This window comes from Plecotus auritus (assembly GCF_963455305.1).
Source record: "Plecotus auritus genome assembly, chromosome: 8".
Lineage (NCBI taxonomy): Eukaryota > Metazoa > Chordata > Mammalia > Chiroptera > Vespertilionidae > Plecotus > Plecotus auritus.
Window position 1 is genome coordinate 113,329,252 of NC_137782.1, and position 20,416 is coordinate 113,349,667.

The 20,416-nt window shown below is 38.5% G+C and overlaps 1 protein-coding gene across 1 annotated transcript in view; it reads left to right on the plus strand.

Moving 5' to 3' along the window:
* The window catches only part of BUB1 (BUB1 mitotic checkpoint serine/threonine kinase), a 46,056-nt gene that overhangs the window by 13,166 nt on the left and 12,474 nt on the right, over positions 1-20,416 (plus strand). The window contains exons 9-17 of the mRNA XM_080684811.1: positions 5,278-5,429; positions 9,806-10,065; positions 11,574-11,632; positions 12,665-12,793; positions 12,888-12,998; positions 13,997-14,096; positions 14,988-15,069; positions 16,755-16,929; positions 18,648-18,735. Of these exons, the coding sequence (XP_080540937.1) occupies positions 5,278-5,429; positions 9,806-10,065; positions 11,574-11,632; positions 12,665-12,793; positions 12,888-12,998; positions 13,997-14,096; positions 14,988-15,069; positions 16,755-16,929; positions 18,648-18,735 (1,156 nt within the window). The remainder of the gene's footprint in view (positions 1-5,277; positions 5,430-9,805; positions 10,066-11,573; positions 11,633-12,664; positions 12,794-12,887; positions 12,999-13,996; positions 14,097-14,987; positions 15,070-16,754; positions 16,930-18,647; positions 18,736-20,416) is intronic.

Here is a 20,416-nt window from a genome sequence, read left to right on the forward strand (position 1 = left end):
AAAGCTTTTTATTTTGATGTAGTCCCATTTGTTTATTTTCTCTTCGGCTTCCATTGACCTAGGGGCAGTATCAGTGAAGAAGTTCTTTCGGCATATGTCTGAGATTTTGCTGCCTGTGGATTCCTCTAGTATTTTTATGGTTTCCCCATCTTATGTTTAAGTCCTGTAACCATTTTGAGTTTATTTTTGTGTATGGTGTAAGTTGGTGATCTAGTTTCATTTTTTTGCATGTATCTGTCCAATTTTCCCAACACCATTTATTGAAGAGACTGTCTTGACTCCATTGTATGTTCATGCCTCCTTTGTCAAATATTAATTGAGCATAGTGGTTTGGGTCGATATCTGGATTCTCTATTCTATTCCATTGATCTATATGTCTGTTCTTGTGCCAGTACCAGGCTGTTTTGAGAACAGTGGCTTTGTAATACAGCTTGAAATCTGGTATTGAGATCCCTCCTATTTTATTCTTCTTTCTCAGGATTGCTGTGGCTATTTGGGGTCTTTTTTTATTCCAGATGAATTTTTGGAAAGTTCTTTCTAGGTCTGTGAAATATGCCGTTGGTATTTTAATGGGGAGTGCATTGAATCTATAGATTGCTTTGGGTAGTATGGACATTCTAATGATGTTGATTCTATCAATCCATGAACATGGTATGTTCTTCCATCTGTTTACATCTTCCTCTGTCTCTTTCAGTGTCCTGTAGTTTTCCGCGTATAGGTCTTTTACCTCCTTGGTTAAGTTTATTCCCAGGTATCTTAATTTTTTTGGTGCGATGGTAAATGGGATTGCTTTTTTAGTCTCTCTTTCTGTAAGTTCACTGTTGGTATATAGAAATGCCATAGATTTCTTTGCGTTCATTTTGTATCCTGCTACATTGCCGAATTCATTTATTAAGTCTGTTAGTTTTCTGATGGAGTCTTACGGGTTTTTTATGTACAATATCATGTCATCTGCAAATAAGGAGAGCTTTACTTCTTCTTTTCCAATTTGGATGCCTTTTTATTTCTTCTTCTTGTCTAATTGCAATGGCTAATACTTCCAGTACTATGTCAAATAGGAGTGGTGAGAGTGGGCATCCCTGCCTTGTTCCTCTTCATAGGGGAAATGGTTTTAGTTTTTGCCCATTGAGTATGATGTTAGCTGTGGGTTTATCATATATAGCTTTTATTATGTTGAGGTATGATCCTTCTATTCCCAACTTGTTGAGAGTTTTTATCAAGAAAGGGTGTTGGAGCCCTAACCAGTTTGGCTCAGTGGATAGAACGTCGGCCTTCAGACTCAAGGGTCCCAGGTTCGATTCCGGTCAAAGGCATGTACCTTGGTTGCAGGCACATCCCCAGTAGGGAATGTGCAGGAGGCAGCTGATCGATGTTTCTCTCTCATCGATGTTTGTAACTCTCTATCCCTCTCCCTTCCTCTCTGTAAAAAATCAATAAAAATTATTTAAAAAAAGAAAAAAGAAAAGAAAGGGTGTTGGATTTTGTCAAATGCCTTTTCTGCATCAATTGATATGACTATGTGATTTTTATCTCTCAATTTGTTTATGTGATATATCACATTTATTGATTTGCAGATATTGTACCATCCTTGCATTCCTGGGATAAATCCTACTTGGTCATGGTGTATGATCTTTCTGATGTAGTTCTGGATCCGATTTGCTAGAATTTTGTTGAGGATTTTGGCATCTACGTTCATGAGGGATATTGGCCAGTAATTCTCTTTCATTGTGTTGTCTTTATCTGGTTTTGGTATTAGGGTGATGCTGGCTTCAAAGAAGGAGCTTGGAAGTGTTCCTTCCTTTTGAATTTTTTGGAATAGTCTGAGGAGGATAGGTTTTAGTTCTTCCTTGAATGTTTGGTAAAACTCTCCTGTGAAGCCGTTTGGCCCCGGGCTTTTGTTTGCCAGAAGCTTTTTGATGACTGCTTCAATTTCTTCCATATTTACTGGCATATTTAGCTGTTTAGATTCTTCCTGATTGAGTTTTGGATGGTTAAATTTTTCTAGGAATATGTCCATTTCCTCCAGGTTGTCCAGTTTGTTGGAATAGAGTTGTTCGAAGTATTTTTTAACAATCCTTTGTATTTCGGCGGGATCTGTTGTTATTTCACCTCTTTCATTTCGTTTTTGTTTATTTGGGTCCTCTCTCTTTGCTTCTTGGTGAGCCTGGCTAGAGGTTCATCAATCTTGTTTATCCTTTAAAAGAAGCAGCTCTTGGTTTTGTTGATCTTTCATATTGTTTCTTTACTCTCTATGTCGTTTATCTCCGCCCTGATCTTTATTATTTCCTTCCTTCTGCTTACATTGGGGTTTTCTTGTTGCTCTTTTTCTAACTCTTTGAGTTGTAGGGTTAGGTAATTTATTACCATTGTTTCTTGTTTTTTGGCAGTATGCTTGTAGAGCTATGAACTTCCCTCTCAAGACTGCTTTTGCTGTGTCCCATAGATTTTGGATTGTTGTGTTTTCATTGTCATTTGTTGCCATGATGTTTTTTATTTCTTCCTTGATCTCTCTGGTAACCCAGTCATTGTTTAATAGCATGCTGTTTAGTCTCCATGTGTTTGATTTTTTGGATTGTTTTTATTGTAGTTGATTTCCAGTTTTATGCCACTGTGGTCTGAGAAGATGCTTGATATGATTTCTATCTTCTTGAATTTGAAGAGACTTTGCCTATGTCCCAACATATGGTCTATCTTTGAAAATGACCCATGTGCACTTGAGAAGAATGTATATTCTGTGGCTTTGGGGTGAAATGTTCTGAAGATATCAATTAATTCCATCTGGTCTAGTGAGTCATTTAGGATTGATGTTTCTTTGCTGATTTTTTGTTTAGAGGATTTGTCCAATGGTGATAGTGGGGTATTAAAGTCTCCTACTATGATTGTATTGCTGTCAATCTCTCCCTTGATGTCCTCCAGGAGTTTTTTTATGTATTTGGGTGCTCCTGTATTGGGTGCATATATGTTTACCAGAGTTATTTCTTATTGTTGGATTGCTCCCTTTAGTATTATGAAGTGGCCTTCCTTATCTCTTGTTATGTCCTTCACTTTGAGATCTAATTTGTCAGGTATAAGTATTGCTACCCCAGCTTTTTTTTCATTTCCATTCGCCTGGAAAACCTTTTTCCATCCCTTCACCCTCAGTCTGTGTGTGTCTTTTTATCTGAGGTGGGTTTCTTGTAATCAGCAGATATATGGGTCTTGTTTTCTTATCCAATCCGTTACCCTATGTCTTTTGATTGGGGCATTTAATCCATTTACATTTAAAGTTATTATTGATAGGTACTTATTTGTCGCCATTTTTATTCTTTACCCCTGTGTTCCTTCTTCGCTTCCTATTTCTTTTTTTACAGCAGACTTTTTAGCATTTCTTGCATTGCTGGTTTGGTAGTAATAAATTCCCTTAGTCCTTTTTTGTCTGTGAAGCTCCTCATTTCACCTTCAATTTTGATTGATAGCCTTGCTGGGTACAGTATTCTTGGATTCAAACCCTTCCTTTGCATGACTTTGTATATTTCATTCCATTCCCTTCTGGCCTGATGAGTTTCTGTTGAGAAATCAGTTTCTAGTCTGATGGGGGTTCCTTTGTATGTAACTCTCTGTCTCTCTCTTGCCGCTTTTAAGATTCTTACTTTGTCGTTGGTGTTTGCCAATTTAATTATAATGTGCCTTGGCGTCAGTCTTTTGGGGTTCATTTTGCTTGGGACTCTGAGCTTCTTGGATTGTGTGGGGTTTTTCTTCCCTATATCAGGGAAGTTTTCTGTCATTATTTCTTCAAACAGGTTTTCTATTCCTTGCTCAGTTTCCTTTCCTTCTGGTACCCCTATTATACGGATGTTGTTTTGTTTCGTGTTGTCCCAAAGTTCCCTTAGGCTCTCCTCCTGCTTTTTAATTTTTTTTTCTAGAAGCTGCTCTACTTGTATTTTTTCCCATCTTGTCTTCTAGCTTACTGATACGGTCCTCTGCTTCTTCTAGTCTACTCTTGATGCTTTCTATTGAGTTCTTTACAACACTGATGTCATTTTCATTTCCTCTTGGTTCTTACTCTTATTGTCAAATTTGTCTTCCATTCTTTTCAGCCACCTTATGACCATTTTTCTGAATTGTTTCTCTGACAGGTTGCTTGCCTCCAGTTCGTTTACTTCCTTTGCTGGTGATGCCTGCTTTTCTTTCATATGTGGGCTGTTTCTTTGTCTCCCCATGGTCTCTCTTCTCCAGATGTCTGGTTCTGTAGTTCTCTCTCTCCTTATCCCAGGCGAAATCTGACCTTTCCATTGTGGAGTGTAGAGCTCCTCTGAATCTGCGTGTTTGCGCCAATTGGGGTCTGGTGTTCTGGGCTCGCAGCTGTTCGGTGGGTACCGCAGTTGTGGATTTTCAGGCTTCCGATAAGCTCCACTTTCCCTTTCTAGATGGCGCAGTCTCCGCATCCGAGCCCGTAGCTCCAGGAGGGGACCCAGCCGCAATGGGGGCTGCCCTGTCAGGGGAACCTCGTCTACCAGTGCCCCACCTTCTCCTGTAGTTTAGCTGTCCCTTAACTTGCCAACGAACACTCCTCGTGTGACCCTCAGCTGTTCTTTCTTTCTGCTCCGGGACAAGGCTCAGAACACGTCTGTCTATTCTGCCGCCAATTTTCTCCTTCTGTAGCATTATTTCTAATACCCAAGATAAGGGTCCATCAATGCAAGAATAGATAAAGAAATTGTGATTGATACATCTACATATACTTCCTGGGATATTATTCATCTGTGAAAAATAATGTAATCTTGCCATTTGTAAAAACATGGCTGGACCTTGAGGGCATTATTCTAAGTGAAGTAAGTCAAGGAAAGAGAAAACTGTATGATATCACTTCTATTTGGAATTAAAAAAAAACTCATCAATACGAACAGATTGGTGGTTGGCAGGGGTTAGGGTGAAAGGAGTAAAGGGGGTGAAATGGTACAAACTTCCAGTTATAAAATAAATAGGTCATGGGGTATAATGTACAGCATGGGGACTATAGTTAATTAACTTGCACATTTATAAGTTGCTAAGAGAGTATATCTTAAGGTGACAGATGTTAACTACTAACTACCTTGTGATCAAATATAGAATCATGTACCCCTGAAACAAAGAGTTATATGTCAATTATACCTTTATTTAAATAAATAGCTGGCAAAATAAATGTAATACATGTTTTAGTGCTGATAACCTAATATATATGGAAAAGACTAGTAAAAAAATTGCAATTCTATGGCCTAAATTTGAACTTTGCATTCAAACCATTTATCTTTTCTAAAGTAAATGAAGATAGACATTATATGAAAATGAAAGAAGCAAATGCTTTTGAAGAACAACTACTGAAAGAGAAAATGGATAAACTTTATAAGAAGTTGCATCAAGCGGTAGAGACATCCCAGGAGCACCTTCCCACTTTTCAGGAAAGTCCTGAGGTATGTGTGCTCTTTACTGAGGCTTGCCATGCCATTGATTTTCTCTTTTTTATTTGCTCCTTTCTAGGCTCTATTTTTAGTTAATTCTGATATTAAGTATGCATGTACATGTTTATATATTTCTGTACAGTATTGGGCAAAAGTATGCTATATGGAAAATAATACAATAGTTAATAAATAATCATACAAGATTAAACTCTGCATTTTGAGTATTCTCAACTGTAAACTTACTTTTGCCGCACCCTGTATTTATATATTTATGATTCTATTGGAATGTTTTGTTTTTTCTTATTTATTTGGATTTCCTTTTTTGCATAATTTTTTTCCTGGAATAGTTCCAAGAAATTGTTAAAAGAATTATCTTGGGGGTTTTTTGCTATATTTTCTTGGTACTTACCAGTTCTATAACCCCACTCTCTCTAAATAAACTGTTCAGTTATGTTCCAATATTCATTGTGTTCAAATGCATCAGATATATTCTTAGTTTCACTTTTCTTGGCCCCATATCCCCCATAGCCTTCTGTTTTGGTCCTGTAGCCTGGCCTGGGGCAGCTGTCCTTCCCTTGCTCCTCTCCTATGTTGTATCCCTGTTTTCTCATTCCCTTGTCACTGTTGCTCCTTAACATCTATCTCCATTTTGGTGGCACATAGTCTCCAAGAGCTTTTTGTAGAAAAGCATATCTGAGGGTTAATTTTTTGAGATCTCACACATGAAGGACCTTTATTCCACCCTCACACTTGGGTGATAATTTGGTTGCTCATGATGTCCTGGAAGGTAAGTCACCACATTTTCTCATCCTTGAAGGCACTGCACCCCTGTTGAGAAATCAGGTGAGAGTTATGGGAGCTCCCTTGTAGATAACTAACTGCTTTTCATTGGCTGCTTTTAAGATTCTCTCTTTTGGCTTTAAATTCTGGCATTTTGATTATGGTGTGTTTTGGTGTGAGCGTCTTTGGGTTCATCTTGATTGGGACTCTGTACTTCTTGGACTTGTATGTCTATTTCCTTCACCAGGTTAGGGAAGTGTTCCATCATTATTTTTTCAAATAGGTTTTCAACCTTTTGCATTCCCTCTTTCTCTCTCTCTCTCTCTCTTCCTCTCTTCTCCTTCTGGTACTTCTATGAAATCCCTTAAATGATCTTCATTTAATTTTTTTTCTTTTTTGCTGTTTTAATTGTGTTTAATGCTACTTTGTCTTCCAAATTGCTGATTTGATTCCTTTCTTCATCTAATTTGCTATTGATTCCATCTAATGTATGGTTCATTTTTGTTATTCTTCATTTCTGACTGGCTCTTTTTTATGTTTTCTATTTCCATTTTATGTTTCCTGTCTCTGTTGATGTTCTCACTGAGATCATCTATTCTTCTAAGTTCATTGAGCACCATTATAACCAGTGTTTTGAACTCTGAATCTGATAGATTGCTTGCTTCCATTTTATTTAGTTCTTTTTCCGGAGTTTTGTCCTATTCTTTCATTTGGGACATGTTTCTTTGTCTCCTCATTTTGGCTGCCTCCCTGTTTGTTCCTATGTAGTAGATGTATCTGTTATGTCTTTTTTTTTTTAATTTTAATATATTTTTATTGATTTCAGAGGAAGGGAGTGGGAGAGAGAGAGAGAGAGATAGAGCACCAATGATGAGAGAGAATCATTGATCAGCTACCACACTGGGGACCAAGCCCATAATGTGGGCATACACCTTGACCAGGAATCGAACCATGACCTCCTGGTTCATAGGTCGATGTTCAGCCACTCAGACACGCCGGCCGGGCTATCTGTTATCCCTTTACATCTTAGCAGGGTGGCCTTGTGTAGTAGGGGTTCTGTGGGGCCCAGTGGCACAGTCTCCCTGTTCACTTGAGTCGGATGCTCCAGGGTTGTCCCTTGTGTGAGATTTGTGTGCCCTCCTGTTGTAACTGAGTGCGTTGGTACATCAGTGGGTGGGACTGATCCTCAGGCTGATTTGCTGTGAGAACTGGCCATGATACTACAGTGGACAAGCTGTTCTGCAGGGGCTGACCCCATGGAGCAGGCTTTGCTTTAGCACGGCTCTGGTGCCTGTCAGTCCACCCTTTGGGTGTGTCATTTGTGATGCTGATTGGTTGGTGGTCTAGTGTGGTCTGAAGCGGGCCACCAGGTGTGTGGTTTTTTTTTTTTTGGAGCTTCTTGGGAGTGTCTTCAGTACAGGCCAAGGTCATCTGCTTCCTGTGCCCAGCCCAGTGCCAACTGGTAAGAGCTACAAAGTAATCTCCAATTGGTAGCTGTCTTTGCTGGGGATAGAGACTCCTGGGAGAGATTATGCTGTGAACCCAGGCCACTACCACTAGTGCCTGGCTGGGGGCCGATTAGTAAGAGGAACAGGGCGATCGGAGGCCACAAGAGGTTCAGTCAGTGTGTGAGTCTAGTGGGGCAAGGGTTAGAGAATTACCAGGGTGGGGTGAGAATTGTGTTAGCCAGGTTAATGGATAGCTCTATAGTAGAACCTCAATTCTCCAACTCAATTCATTCCAGAAGGCTGTTCGAGAACCGATTTGTTAGAAAACCAAATCATTTTTTTCCCTTTAGAAATCATGTAAATTGAAATAATCCATTCTAGACCCCCAAATCATTCCCTGTTTTAACCTTTCTTATATATAGTACATGTCTAATATACTATATAATCTATAAATACTTTTTTTAAATTTATCAAATCACCCCCTCCTAGCCTTAAATCACTTTCAGCACTCATTCCAGAGGAGTCTTTCATATCAGCATGGGCATCTTTGCTTGTTCCTATATCATTGTCTCTGAAATGCTGTCCGCTAACCAACTGCTTTTCTTTATCCAAATCAACAACAGTTTTTCTACCTCTTTAATGTCTGTGATCATTGTTTCTTTCACACCCTTAACATTAGCACTCTTGATGGCCTCTTTATGTTTTACAATTGTGCTAATCCTTGATTTCCCCAGCAACAAAAACATTTCTCTCCTTTGTTGTCTGAGAGAAACTTTTTTTTTAAGCTGAGATATCAGCTTGAAAGGGTTGTGAGTTCAAAAACCAAAGTTTGGTTTGATAACCGAGACATTTTTCGGTGAACAACTTGGTCAAGAACCAAATTGTTCAAGATAGAAGACATTTGAGAAATGAGGTTTGACTATAAATGGATCTGACCTGTGCCAACTGTAGCTGTGTGGGGTGTGGGGCAATCAAAGGAACAATGGCTCCTGCTAGCACTTCTTTCTGGGATATAGCTGCCCCTCTAGGCCTCACCTTGAGCCTTAAAATTCAGTTCCTCCAAATATGTTCCTGGAACTTTTCAAGCTGCTGTCCCTTCTCTGAAGTTTAGGGTGAGTGTTTGTGCTCAGACCCTTTAAGAGGATGCCTGGGACTATAGCAGCTCTGTCTCACCCAGACGGAATCTTCTGATTTTTCACTTCCTGGCACAGTGCTCTTGGATGAGGAGCCTGGTGTGGTGCTGGGACCCTTCACACCTCAGGGAGGACTTCTGCAGCTGAGATATTGCTCCGATTCTTAACTGCCACATGTGGATTTGGAACCGCTTGCCTTGTGTCTCTCTGCCCCTCCTACCTGTCTCAGCATGGTTTCTTTATGTCCTTAGTTATAAGAATTCTATTCACCTAGTCCTCGGGTGGTTTTCTAGGGTGGTTCTATAATTTAGTTGTGATTTTGATGTGGTCATGGGAGTAGGCCAAAACACCATTTACTTACTCTGCCATCTAGACTGGAAGCTGTGAGTTTGAACGTTTTATATTTTGTCCTTTTGTCTGTGAAATAACTATTTTTGCCCTAGATATTTGGTATTAACAATTTGTAAAAATATTTTTATATGGTGAGGAATTCACTCTTCTCTCTTTAAATTTGATAACAAAAGAGTGTACAATTACACTCTACATTGAATAAGAAAACAAAGATTTTAAGTGAAGAGTTTGTTGTCCATCTTGTGGAAGCCATGCTTGTTTGTGTGGCAGTTATAATTGTAGTTTATACTCAGGTTTCCTATTCATTAAAGAGAAAATAGCTACCAAAGGTAAAATTTTGATGGAAGGAACATTATTATGAGTAATTGATAAATTGACTTGGTCTTTTCCCAAAATTAAGTGAAGAGAAATAAGACAGTTCTTAAATACTAATAAAACTAGAGGGGGTGTTATTTCAGTGGTTTGAAGTTTGAGCTGCCAGTTGTGTCTATGGTTAAACTACAAAACCATCCATCATATAGAATGGTCCTTTGTGTTCTTGTCAACTGTTCATTTCAGAATACCTCAAGGAGAAAGGAATCTACTAAAGACAGATGCCAATGTTTGAAACACTGTAACACCTCATTACTAAGATTCTGGACTTCATGGCTTTGCTTTTGTTTGCTTAACATGACAGGTTAATCCAGCATGCATGGGGCCAAGTGTCGGCTCCCAGCAGGAACTGAGCACTCCGTCTCTGCCAACCATAACTCAGCAGACCTCAGAGGGCATGGGAGAGAAACCCAGACAGGCACCTGCTGCTGTTCCTCCTGAAGCCAATGCAGTCACTGTGGCTTTGGTGTCCCCAGCCATCAGCCAGAGTGCAGCTCCTCCTGCTCCTTTGGCAGCCCAGCCAGAGACAGACTCCATGTTTTCAGTGGCCGGAAATGATACCAGGTGAGCCAGAGTTGGTCCAGTGATGACAGTGCTGTGAATGGTGTCTGTCAGTTTCTTACATAGTTCACAACATCAGGAGCAAGATGTAAAAGACAGCTAGTTCCTGTTTTTAAACCAAGTTCCCAAAACTTTAGCCCCAAATCTTACAGATTTAACTTCTTTCATACTTCTTTTGGATTATGTGTTTTACTTCATACTGCTCTCTTGAATTAAAAATTTTCACTATACTGAAACTCAACAATCTTTTTATAACAGAAGAATATACATCTGTTAAACTGAAACTGCCTTTGCTTACTACCTCTTACTGAATACACATAGGGATTATTACAGTCCAAACAGTTTCTTAACATATGTTCTTCTCATCTTCCTTCTGTCTTCTCACCAGGAGTGGTTTGAGATTAATATCCATTACACAATATCTATATACTGCTGCAGAGGTATTCCCAATTTTGAGGGATTTTCCTAGATTTTTAAAATAGAGTGTCATATCACTTGTTTTGTTTACATTTTTATCTTCAGTTTCTCTCTTTCAACATATAATCATTTTATTGATCTATTAGAAAAAATAAAAGCTACAGTTAATTTCACATTCTCCTTTTGGGCTAAACTCTTTAACACATATTATGGTTCTTAAATACTGTTTTCCCTTAATGTCTGCGGTTAACTTTTGTCAATGATTTCCCCTGGAAATAAGATTTTAAATCATCATGCTTTTTCACTCACATTAAGATAATAATTCAGACCTGGGTACTCTGCCATGTATATAAGAAGAGGACTGTTGTGTGGGAGTCATGATTCCATTAGGTCTTCATAGTTAATTTATGCACCTATAAAATGATAAGAACAGCAGCAGTGACATGCCTTTAAAAATGATGCCTGTCCAGCAGCCCCTACCAAGGTGGTAAAATTAAAAGTGCTGTACTTTTTACTTTATATCTTAACAGGGTCTATTAAGAAAATTTTAGCAGTGTTAAATGGATGAAGTCCACTATCACAACTATACTTAAAACAAACTGATATAAGTGTCTTTTGCGCCATTTTTTCTTCCTTAATAATCACTAAAATCTGGAGAACAATGTACTGTGTCAACTGGCTCATGACGAGTGGTGGCCATGCAGCTAAAGCTCAGCAGTGCTTTTCCTTACCATGACTCAGGAGAGCTGTGTGTTAGCCCATTAGCCTATGTGATGAATGGGAACATTTTAATTAGGGAGCCATTATCCTGCATTACCACATAAAGGAATGATTAGCATGCTATTAAAATACATAATCACTGTGTCAGGCAAACATTAGTACCTGGCCTATAATTGTAAGAATTCTTTTCCTCAAAAGGAAATGGAAAAAAATAAAACAAATATTTTATTTACTTACCCTGTAGACCTAAGCAGTTCTATCCATTTTTTTTTTTTTTTTTTTTTTTTTTTTTTACCAGTAGGTTTGTAATTGCTGACATTTTTTTTACTATTATTTCTTGAGAGTTAGTGTGTCTTAAGAGTTTTCTCTTCCAGGTGTGTGACTAGAACTACTCAGGAATTCAAGCCACAGAAAAGAGCAGAGATGAAAGAAGGTAATGTGTAGTTACAATACATTTGCTTCTGACCTGTTTCCCAGACTTCTCCAGGTCGCTCGGAGGTCTGTGTGGTGGCCATGGTTCATGAAGCTATGTGTTAGCTTTCCTATTAGAATATAGGGGTTAGATGAGTCCTGGACCGTTTCAAATAGAGGTAGAAACCTACTTGTTAGTCACATCTTACTAGTTAGAATCTTTTGGAAACTTGATTTGTGAAAACCTTACTGTTACTGTAAATTTCTCAAGTTCATCTAAAATAGGAGTCAACTTTAATATGTCACGAGGTAGGAAATGTGATTAAAAGTTTAATTAGGGGTGTTATAGTTCTATTTGGTACTACTTTGTTAGAGGCATTTGCACTGAAGTTATGTAAGTTTTATAAGTAAAATAAGACGCATAGCTTGGACATTCACTCTCCCCCCATGTGACTGTGACATCCTTTCCAATGACAGTTCTCTGGGAGCAGAGCTACTCAAAAACAGCTGGAGACCCCTGCATTGAACCCAGACTTCTGAGTACTCTCTAGGGGCCTGGCACTATAGTAGGGAGTTAGGTGTAGTCATGAACAGAAAGGACAAAACCCACCTATGTGGAGGGGAAAGGAAGTATTGCTCTTGGAGAGGTGGATCAAAACTATAGAAGTGACCTGGGAAGATGTCCAAAAAGAAAGTAATATTTAGTGGTCAAAGCCTGGAAGAGGGGGCTGCTCATGTGGCTAGCTTAGAAAACCTGTTTCAGGCCCATGCAGAATGACCCTCAGGTGATAATGTCCCTGATGTATCTAAGCGGGCGGGGGGAGAGGTGTGGCTGGAGTGAACAGAGGAGGAGGAAGAGAGAGATCTGGGCCTTACCTACCTCATGGGATTATTAATAAGTTAAAAAATGAAAGTACATTAGTAATGGAAATCCTTAGTGATAATTATCAACAATAATAAATGTTTTAATGTAATAAGTTTCTTATATTGTATACCTTTTAAATAATTTTGATTTCCCTACTAATATTGCATCTTGTCCCCGTTCCTTTAATAGGGTGTGAAACACACAAGGTTGTTAACACAAGTTCTTTTCACACAACTCCAAATACATCCCTGGGAATGGTTCAGGCAACACCATCCAAAGTGCAGCCATCACCCACCGTGCACACAAAAGAAGCATTAGGTAAAGCCTTTGGTTGGAATGTGTAGCCTCTGACAGCAGATTAATGAAAGGTTTTTGCAGCCTTGTTTACAGTTATTCTTTCTACTCCTTTAAGGGTTCATCATGAATATGTTTCAGGCTCCTACACTTCCTGATGTTTCTGATGACAAAGATGAATGGCCATCTCTAGATCAAAATGAAGATGCATTTGAAGCTCAGTTTCAAAGTAAGAATTTGTTTAAAACTGCTAAGTACATAGCATTGTAGATGGCTGTCATAAGAATATCAAGGATTATACAAGAAGTGGCCCTACCCTTGATTAGCTTGCCACATAAGGGCAGGGAATGTGTGAAATTAAAAAAATCTGAGAATCTTCAACAAGGTACTTGATGTGTGTCATAGATCAGGTTTGTTTCTAAAATAATAATAGTGCCAAAGAAGGACTAGATCCCCATGGGTAGAAACAGCTAGAAAGGGCTGAGTACTTAAAGTCTAACTCAAGTCTTGCCTGGTAGTAGAATGGCAGGGGTGAAGTGCTGGAGGCCAGCAACTATCCTGCATTTGTCTGGAATCGGGGGATTCCTGCTGGAAGCCAGGGAGAGATCATGATAAACTAAATAAGCCCTGTATGGCTCGGTTGGAGCATCGTCCTGTGCACCAAAAGGTCAGGTCACACAGCCAGGTTGTGGGTTTGATCCCTGATTGGGGCACATGTGGAAGGCAACCAATCAATGTTTCTCTCTCTCTCTCTCTCTCTCTCTCTCTCTCTCTCTCTCTCTCTCTCTCTGTCTTGCTCCCTCTCTCTATCTCGCCCTTTCTCTCTTTAACATAAATTAAAAAAAACCAATATTAAGATCCAGTTAGATTCAGGAAGATCTGAAATATAAAGCTACAATGGTTAATTCTTTATTAAACAAAATGGAAAACAAAGCCGCTGAGAGCTTTGTTAAGTGAGTCAGGTGACAATAACAATGTTTTAGGAGAATGATGAACACCATGTTTTTATATGTGGCAAGAACTTGAATACGAACCGCTGTGACCATAATTAAGTTACTTTATCTCAATACATAGTGACTTATCGCATTACCTAGTATTTGAAAAGCTGCTATCACTTCTTTTCTGTGAGCTATTATTCCATTTTCTTATTTAGAGTTGAAGTTTAGCATAAAGAATAATGTTTTCTCCCCAATGCAATAATTAAATGCTGTTTTTTCTCTATTGCAGAAAAGGCAAGATCTTCTGGAACTTGGGGAGTCAATAATATTATCTCTTCTTTGTCATCTGCTTTTTCCGTGTTTGAAGATGGAAACAAAGAAAATTACGGGTAAAGAAACACCTAGTTAAAATCACCTTGTAGGAGATTCCTCTGTGTCTCAAGGCAGTGAAGTGGCAATAGAGTGGTCTGCCAATCAAGTGATCTGCATTACAGTCCCAGCTCGCCACTGATCTTTCTGACCACATGACCAGATTATTGCTAACCTTCCCCATATCCTCAGTGCTATGCAGGAGTCAAAAGAAAGCAGACCTCCTACAGTTAAAGCTTATAGTAGTAAATTATCAGAGAACTGAGGGGTTCTGTGGATTTGAACTTTTATTGGATGTGAATGAATTCACCAATCCTGATATCTGTACATGCTCTGTTTATATTTGCAGGATCAGGTAGAAAAGGAGGTGGCTTATGCAGAATCATACTGCCGAGATAATATGTTTGAAGGCTAGGGGAAATTACATTAGAGAGGATAGCTTCAGGAATTTTCACTATTAATAGTTTAAACCGTGGAAAGAGAAATGTCGGTGTGAATTAAAGACACCACGATATGGACGCGATTTATACTGTGGCAGAAAGGAGAAAGGGCCTGACCAGCTCTCAGAAATCCCATAGCTAGACCAAGCACTGGAAATAAATCAAATGCATGGCATCCCTGACCTGTGGCCACACCACTAACTCTTTTTGTTCCTAAAACTTATAGCTCAGTGTAATAGACACTTTTGTATTTTCCACCCTCGCTGAAGTAACTAGTTCTACTCTTATCTACATAGTCACATTAATTCAGTTTGCACTCAGTTTTTCTACAACAATTGCAAAAGTAAGGAATATATATGTAAATACTAACTATTTAAATAGGATAACTGGAGAATGTTTCTAACACTCAGGTAGTAGCATTTATTTCCTTGGCATATTTTATTATTTATAATTTTACAAATCTTTTCTTAGATTACCACAACCTATAAACAAACCCATAGGAGCCAGGACTTTTGGAGAACGCTCTATAAGCAAAGTTTCTCCAAGACCAAAGGTAAGTAATGTCTGCTCATCTGTGAAATGGTCTAATCATTCTTCCCTCTTTGTTTTACCAAATAATTGTGACTGATAAATTAGATAGTTTATGTAAAACTGCTGAAAAATTATATCATGAAGAGTGCAATTTTGGGGTACATTATTCTACAATTATTTGAGTATCTAGTATGTGCCAGACACTGTGATAGGTATAGAAACTAAAAAAAGAATCTGGTGTGATCCTTGCCCTCAGAGATCCTGCCCTCTATATAGGAGGACAGGGGTGAAGAGTGGAGTAGAGAAATACACATGTTTCCTAGACCTGGGAAGTGAGGCCTACAAGTAGACTGTTAGCAGAAGTTAAATTGGAATGATCCATCGTCAGGTATGGCAGCAGACAGGTGTCACCTGTTTGTTGGCCCAAAGCATTTCTCTGTGTCCAGCCCACACTGAGCTTCCACTCTAGCCCTTAGTATTACCAAGCTGTACTTCTCTTCATTTACCCCAGGCTGCCCTCTGTTGTGATGTGTAGAGAGGTGCTAAGAAGCTCTGCTAAACCCTGGGTCGTGGTTTTCATCCCATAGTGGATTCTCTTGAATTATCACCCAGCTCTCTAATGCTTCTGGTGGACTTTTTGACCTTAACAATTTCCCAAATAATGGGCTAAATTTCAAATATAGTAGCATCATCTCATAGGCGCATTTTAGTGAACTATTCAACTACGTGTGCTTTGACTAAAAAACCCACAATGAGTTATTCATACATTCTGGCCCTAAGCATAGGCCAATTGCTTTATCCTGTGTTAATCAGCCAGCTTTTCCTGCCATGCTGGAAGAGATATGGTGAAATTTATGAAGACCACAGTATATATAAAAACCAGGGGTGGCATTTTTATGGGCAACTAAAGAGCTATGGTCAAGTGTGATTCTGACTTAGCAGTTTCTGCCTTTGTCATAGACTCTAAAATTGACCTTTGTGTTCTTGGAGAAATAGCTGATTCTAGGGCTGGGGCTAGAAAAATATAAACAAGCCTAGAATATCTTATAGTGCCAGAAAGTAAGGAAGTGCTTAAAAAGAAGATGGAACACAGAAAAAGAACATGGGAGCCAACCTGAGCAGCCAATGGCCAAACCTGGGACAACATAAGCAAGAAAATAAGTAGAATAGGGTAGTATTAAATTCTAACCCAAGAAATAAAATATTCATATTGCTATAAATAAAATGGCAGAGAAAGAACCAAGCATCCTTATAGAAGAACTCCAAGTCAGGTAGAAGGAATGAGTGGCTATAGAAAATGGCTGGCTGTCAGAGTCACAGCGATAATAATTGTTTCAGGCAAGATCCACAGGTGAATATTAAAATTAGCTAGTGAAACTTTAAGAGGAAAACAGGATATTTGTATAGCCTCAAAGTAGCTCACCCAAATTATTAATTACTGTGGTTGTTTTAGCCTTTGTTCACAAATTCTTTGATGTTCCTCTATCCAGAAGGTGGAGCTTAGTTTACTTTTTTTTGAGTGTAGGCTGGACTTAGTGACTTACTTCTAACAAGTAGAGTAGGGAAAGTGGCTGAGTGTTAGCCAGAATTACACCTGTTTCCTCTTTCATTTCTCATTTTTCTGAGTCTTCAAAAGCAGTAATGTACTAAATTTCATGGATGACACAGGGAGATGGTTGATTTTTTCCAGTTCATCTTTTGTTGTAGGAAGTACCTCATGCTGAAGAGTTTTGGGATGACTCGACAGTATGGGGAGTCCGCTGCACCAAGACGCTGGCACCCAGTCCTAAGAGCCCGGGAGACTTTAAATCTGCTGCACAGCTTGCATCTACTCCTTTCCACAAACTTCCGGTGGACTCAGCACTCGCTCTGGAAGATAAAGGTTGTGTAACAATACTTGTATAGGGTATAGGTTTATTTTATGTTTTACAACAAACAGAAAGGCCACTGCAGACAGATTAAATAAAAACTAATGAACATTTATATTTTATTAATGATAAGAGTAACAAATAGCAATTTTTAGTTCTTGATGTTTGTCTACAGATCTCATTACTTTAGAGGCATAGCCAAGTACTAATAAAATGTTATTTACTTTTAAATATGTTTTTATTGATATTTAGAGAGAGAGGAAGGGGAAGGAATAGAAATAGAAACATCCATGAGAGAGAAACATTGATCAGCTGCCTCCTGCATGCCCCCCCCCCTTACTGTGGATTGAGCCTGCAACCCGAGCATGTGCCCTGACCAGAAATTGAACCAGTAACCTCTTGATTCATGGGTTGACACTCAACTAGTAAGCCACACCGCCATGCAGAAAATTTTATTTTTTAGTGATCTGATTTAGTGAGAGTAATGAGAAAACTTAAATAGTCCTTATTTCTCCCAAATGTAATACTTCTATATCAAGATCTTTGTATATCTGAATTGTACCATAATATATAACATTCTCATTGAGCACAGATAGTTATTACTTATTAACTGCTGGCCTACAAAATATATATACAATGAGATCTGAAACTATTTTACCTTTTGGAAGACTACTGAATTACTAGCCAACTCTTGTCATTGCTGGCACTTTAAAAAAAAAGCAATTGTTCACTGAAGAATGCCAGTAAAAGAATTGCCGAGGAATTTCACTCCCCTAGATGGAAGCATATTTGAGGCCATAGACTTAAAAATGTTTAACTAAAGGGATAAATTTTTTTTATCGAGTATTAACCCAACATAATATTTTTTTTTTCTTAATTTCAAAGAGGAGGTCAGCTGAAACCTGGACAATTGCCAAGTATTACCACAAGTTTGCCACTTTAATAAAGAAATGTTTTTAAAGTTTTTTCCCCTCAAGAAAACTAGTTTAATCAGTCAAGAACCTTTCAGAACAGTCAAAAATGTGCTACAATTATATTATTTGCCACTTTAGTTCTATAAATAGGAGCTAATGTTCTAGTTTTTAAAAGTATTGGCACTTATTTGGTGAGGCAATATCTGATAAAATTTAATCCAGTGTAATACTTGGCTATATATAGTATTAACATCACTTGGTAGAAGTTTATATTTCTGCCCTATCTAGTCTGTTAATCAGTAGATATGTGTGTGTATGTGTTTTAGTTAAAAGGAGTGATAACTGTTGCCAGGGAGCTTTCTGATGTAAACATACTATATCATTCAATCAACTAAACAACCTACTGACTGAAAGACACCAAAGAAAGACACCTCCTGAAGCCTAGCAGCCTTTTATACTCCATGTCCTTGTCATCAGGTTCTCCCAAAGCAGGGTGTGGTCTGGCTTCCATACCAGTAACCTCCCATGATTTGGTCATCCTCCCCACAGTGGACCTGCCCTTCTCCAGGCCCTATTCTCTGAAGGATTGTATGGATTAGATGTATAAAGTTGAAATGCTCACATATATTAGTAGTGGAATGTTTTTTAAAGTGATTTTTCCCCCATTTTAAAAATCTTATAGCATATTTACCATGGAACACTATTCTAAAATTATAACAAAAGTCACTATAAAAAGGAATCCTTGACTTTATAAACATAAAATCATGTGTGTGTACACGTGTCCACATAACATCTACCTCTAATTTTTTATGTTTCAGAAAATGTGATAGCAGCACAGTGCACCCATGTAACTTTGGATTCATGTGAAGAAAACGTGGTGCAACCCTCAAAAGACAGAAAGTTCAGGTATGGTGAGCATGTGGTTCTGTCACTCCATTTTCATTCTAACTTTGCTTCAAGATATAATAGAATTCCAGTCCTTAAAGGCTAATAGCGTTTTTATGGACTCTCAGCTTTAAGTGGATAAATATAGAATAACTAATCTAAACATGGGGTATGTCGGGGCTGTGAGAAAAGCAGTGAGGTAGCAGAGAATCCCTGTGGGAAGAGTTTCTGTATCTGATTTCCACTCATTTTGGGAGCAGAACTGCAGTACTCTTACCAGACAAAGACCCTGATGTAGAACTGACAAAGACCCTGTTGCAGAACTGAGCAAACAGAATTCTTTCTCTATACCCATTGTAGTTAAGACAATTAGTCACTTTCTTTTTTGAGGCAGAAAATACAGTGTTTAAACTTAGGAATTGGTGCACAGTGCAGACTTACCATACATTAATGTTTAGCAGAAGTAAAATTCCAACATATTTGAGTAGTCTGATAGACACTGAAAGTAGCTATAATCTTTTGAGCATTTATTATATCCCAGACAGTGGCTATGCTTTTCATATACTATACCTTTTAATTAACCTTACAGTAACTTCAGTTATAAGAACTAATCTTTTCTTCCATTACAGACGAGGAAACCAGGCCTAGAAGGCTAAATAAATGACCTAAAGTCATACAGCTTCTAATTGGAAGCACGGGAACTTGAACCCATATCTCTTATTTTGGAACCCTTGCTCTCACCACTGGGCTGTGCTCTTGTTATCAACCCCACCCCTTTTTTCTGGTACATTTTTAATATTCTTTTTCTTTTTTACTTTATTTTTATTGTTGACACTATTACAGATGTCCCCATCTTCCCCCCTCTTTGCCCACCTCCACCCAGCCTCCTCCCCTTACCCCTCTGGCCATCACCACACTGTTCTCTGTCTATGGGTTATGCTTATATGTTCTTTGGCTAATCCCTTTGCTTTCTGTATTCCAGTCCTCTGCCACCCCACCCCTCCCCAGCTGTCAGTCTGTTCCATGTATCCATGCCTCTGCTTCCATTTAGTTTGTCAGTTTATTTTGTTAATTAGATTCCACATATAAGTGAGGTCGTATGGTATTTGTCTTTCTCTGACTGGCTTATTTCACTTAGCATAATAATTTTTAGGTTCTTCCATGCTGTCACAAAAGATAAGATTTTCTTCTTTTTTTATGGCTGCATTGTATTCCATTGTGTAAATATACCATGGTTTTTTTAATTCATTCATTGACTGATGGGCACTTGGGCTGTTTTACAGATCTTGGCTATTGTAAATAATACTGTGATGAACATAGGGAGTGCATATATTATTTTAAATTGATGTTTCAGGATTCTTAGGATATAGTCCCAGAAGTGGGATCACTGGGTCAAAAGGCAGTGCTATTTTTAATTTTTTGAGGAAACTCCATATTTTTTTCTACAGTGGCTGTACCAGTCTGCATTCCCACCAACAGGGTTCCCTTTTCTGCACACCCTCTCCAGCATTTGTTGTTTGTTGATTTATTGATGATGGTTGCCCTTCTGGCAGGTGTGAAGTGATATCTCATAGTGGTTGTAATTTGCATTTTTCTTGAGCATTTTTTCATATGTCTATTGGCCAACTATATATCCTCTTTGGAGAAGTATCTATTCCAGTCCTTTGCCCATTTTTTAATTGGGGTTGTCTTCCTGATGTTG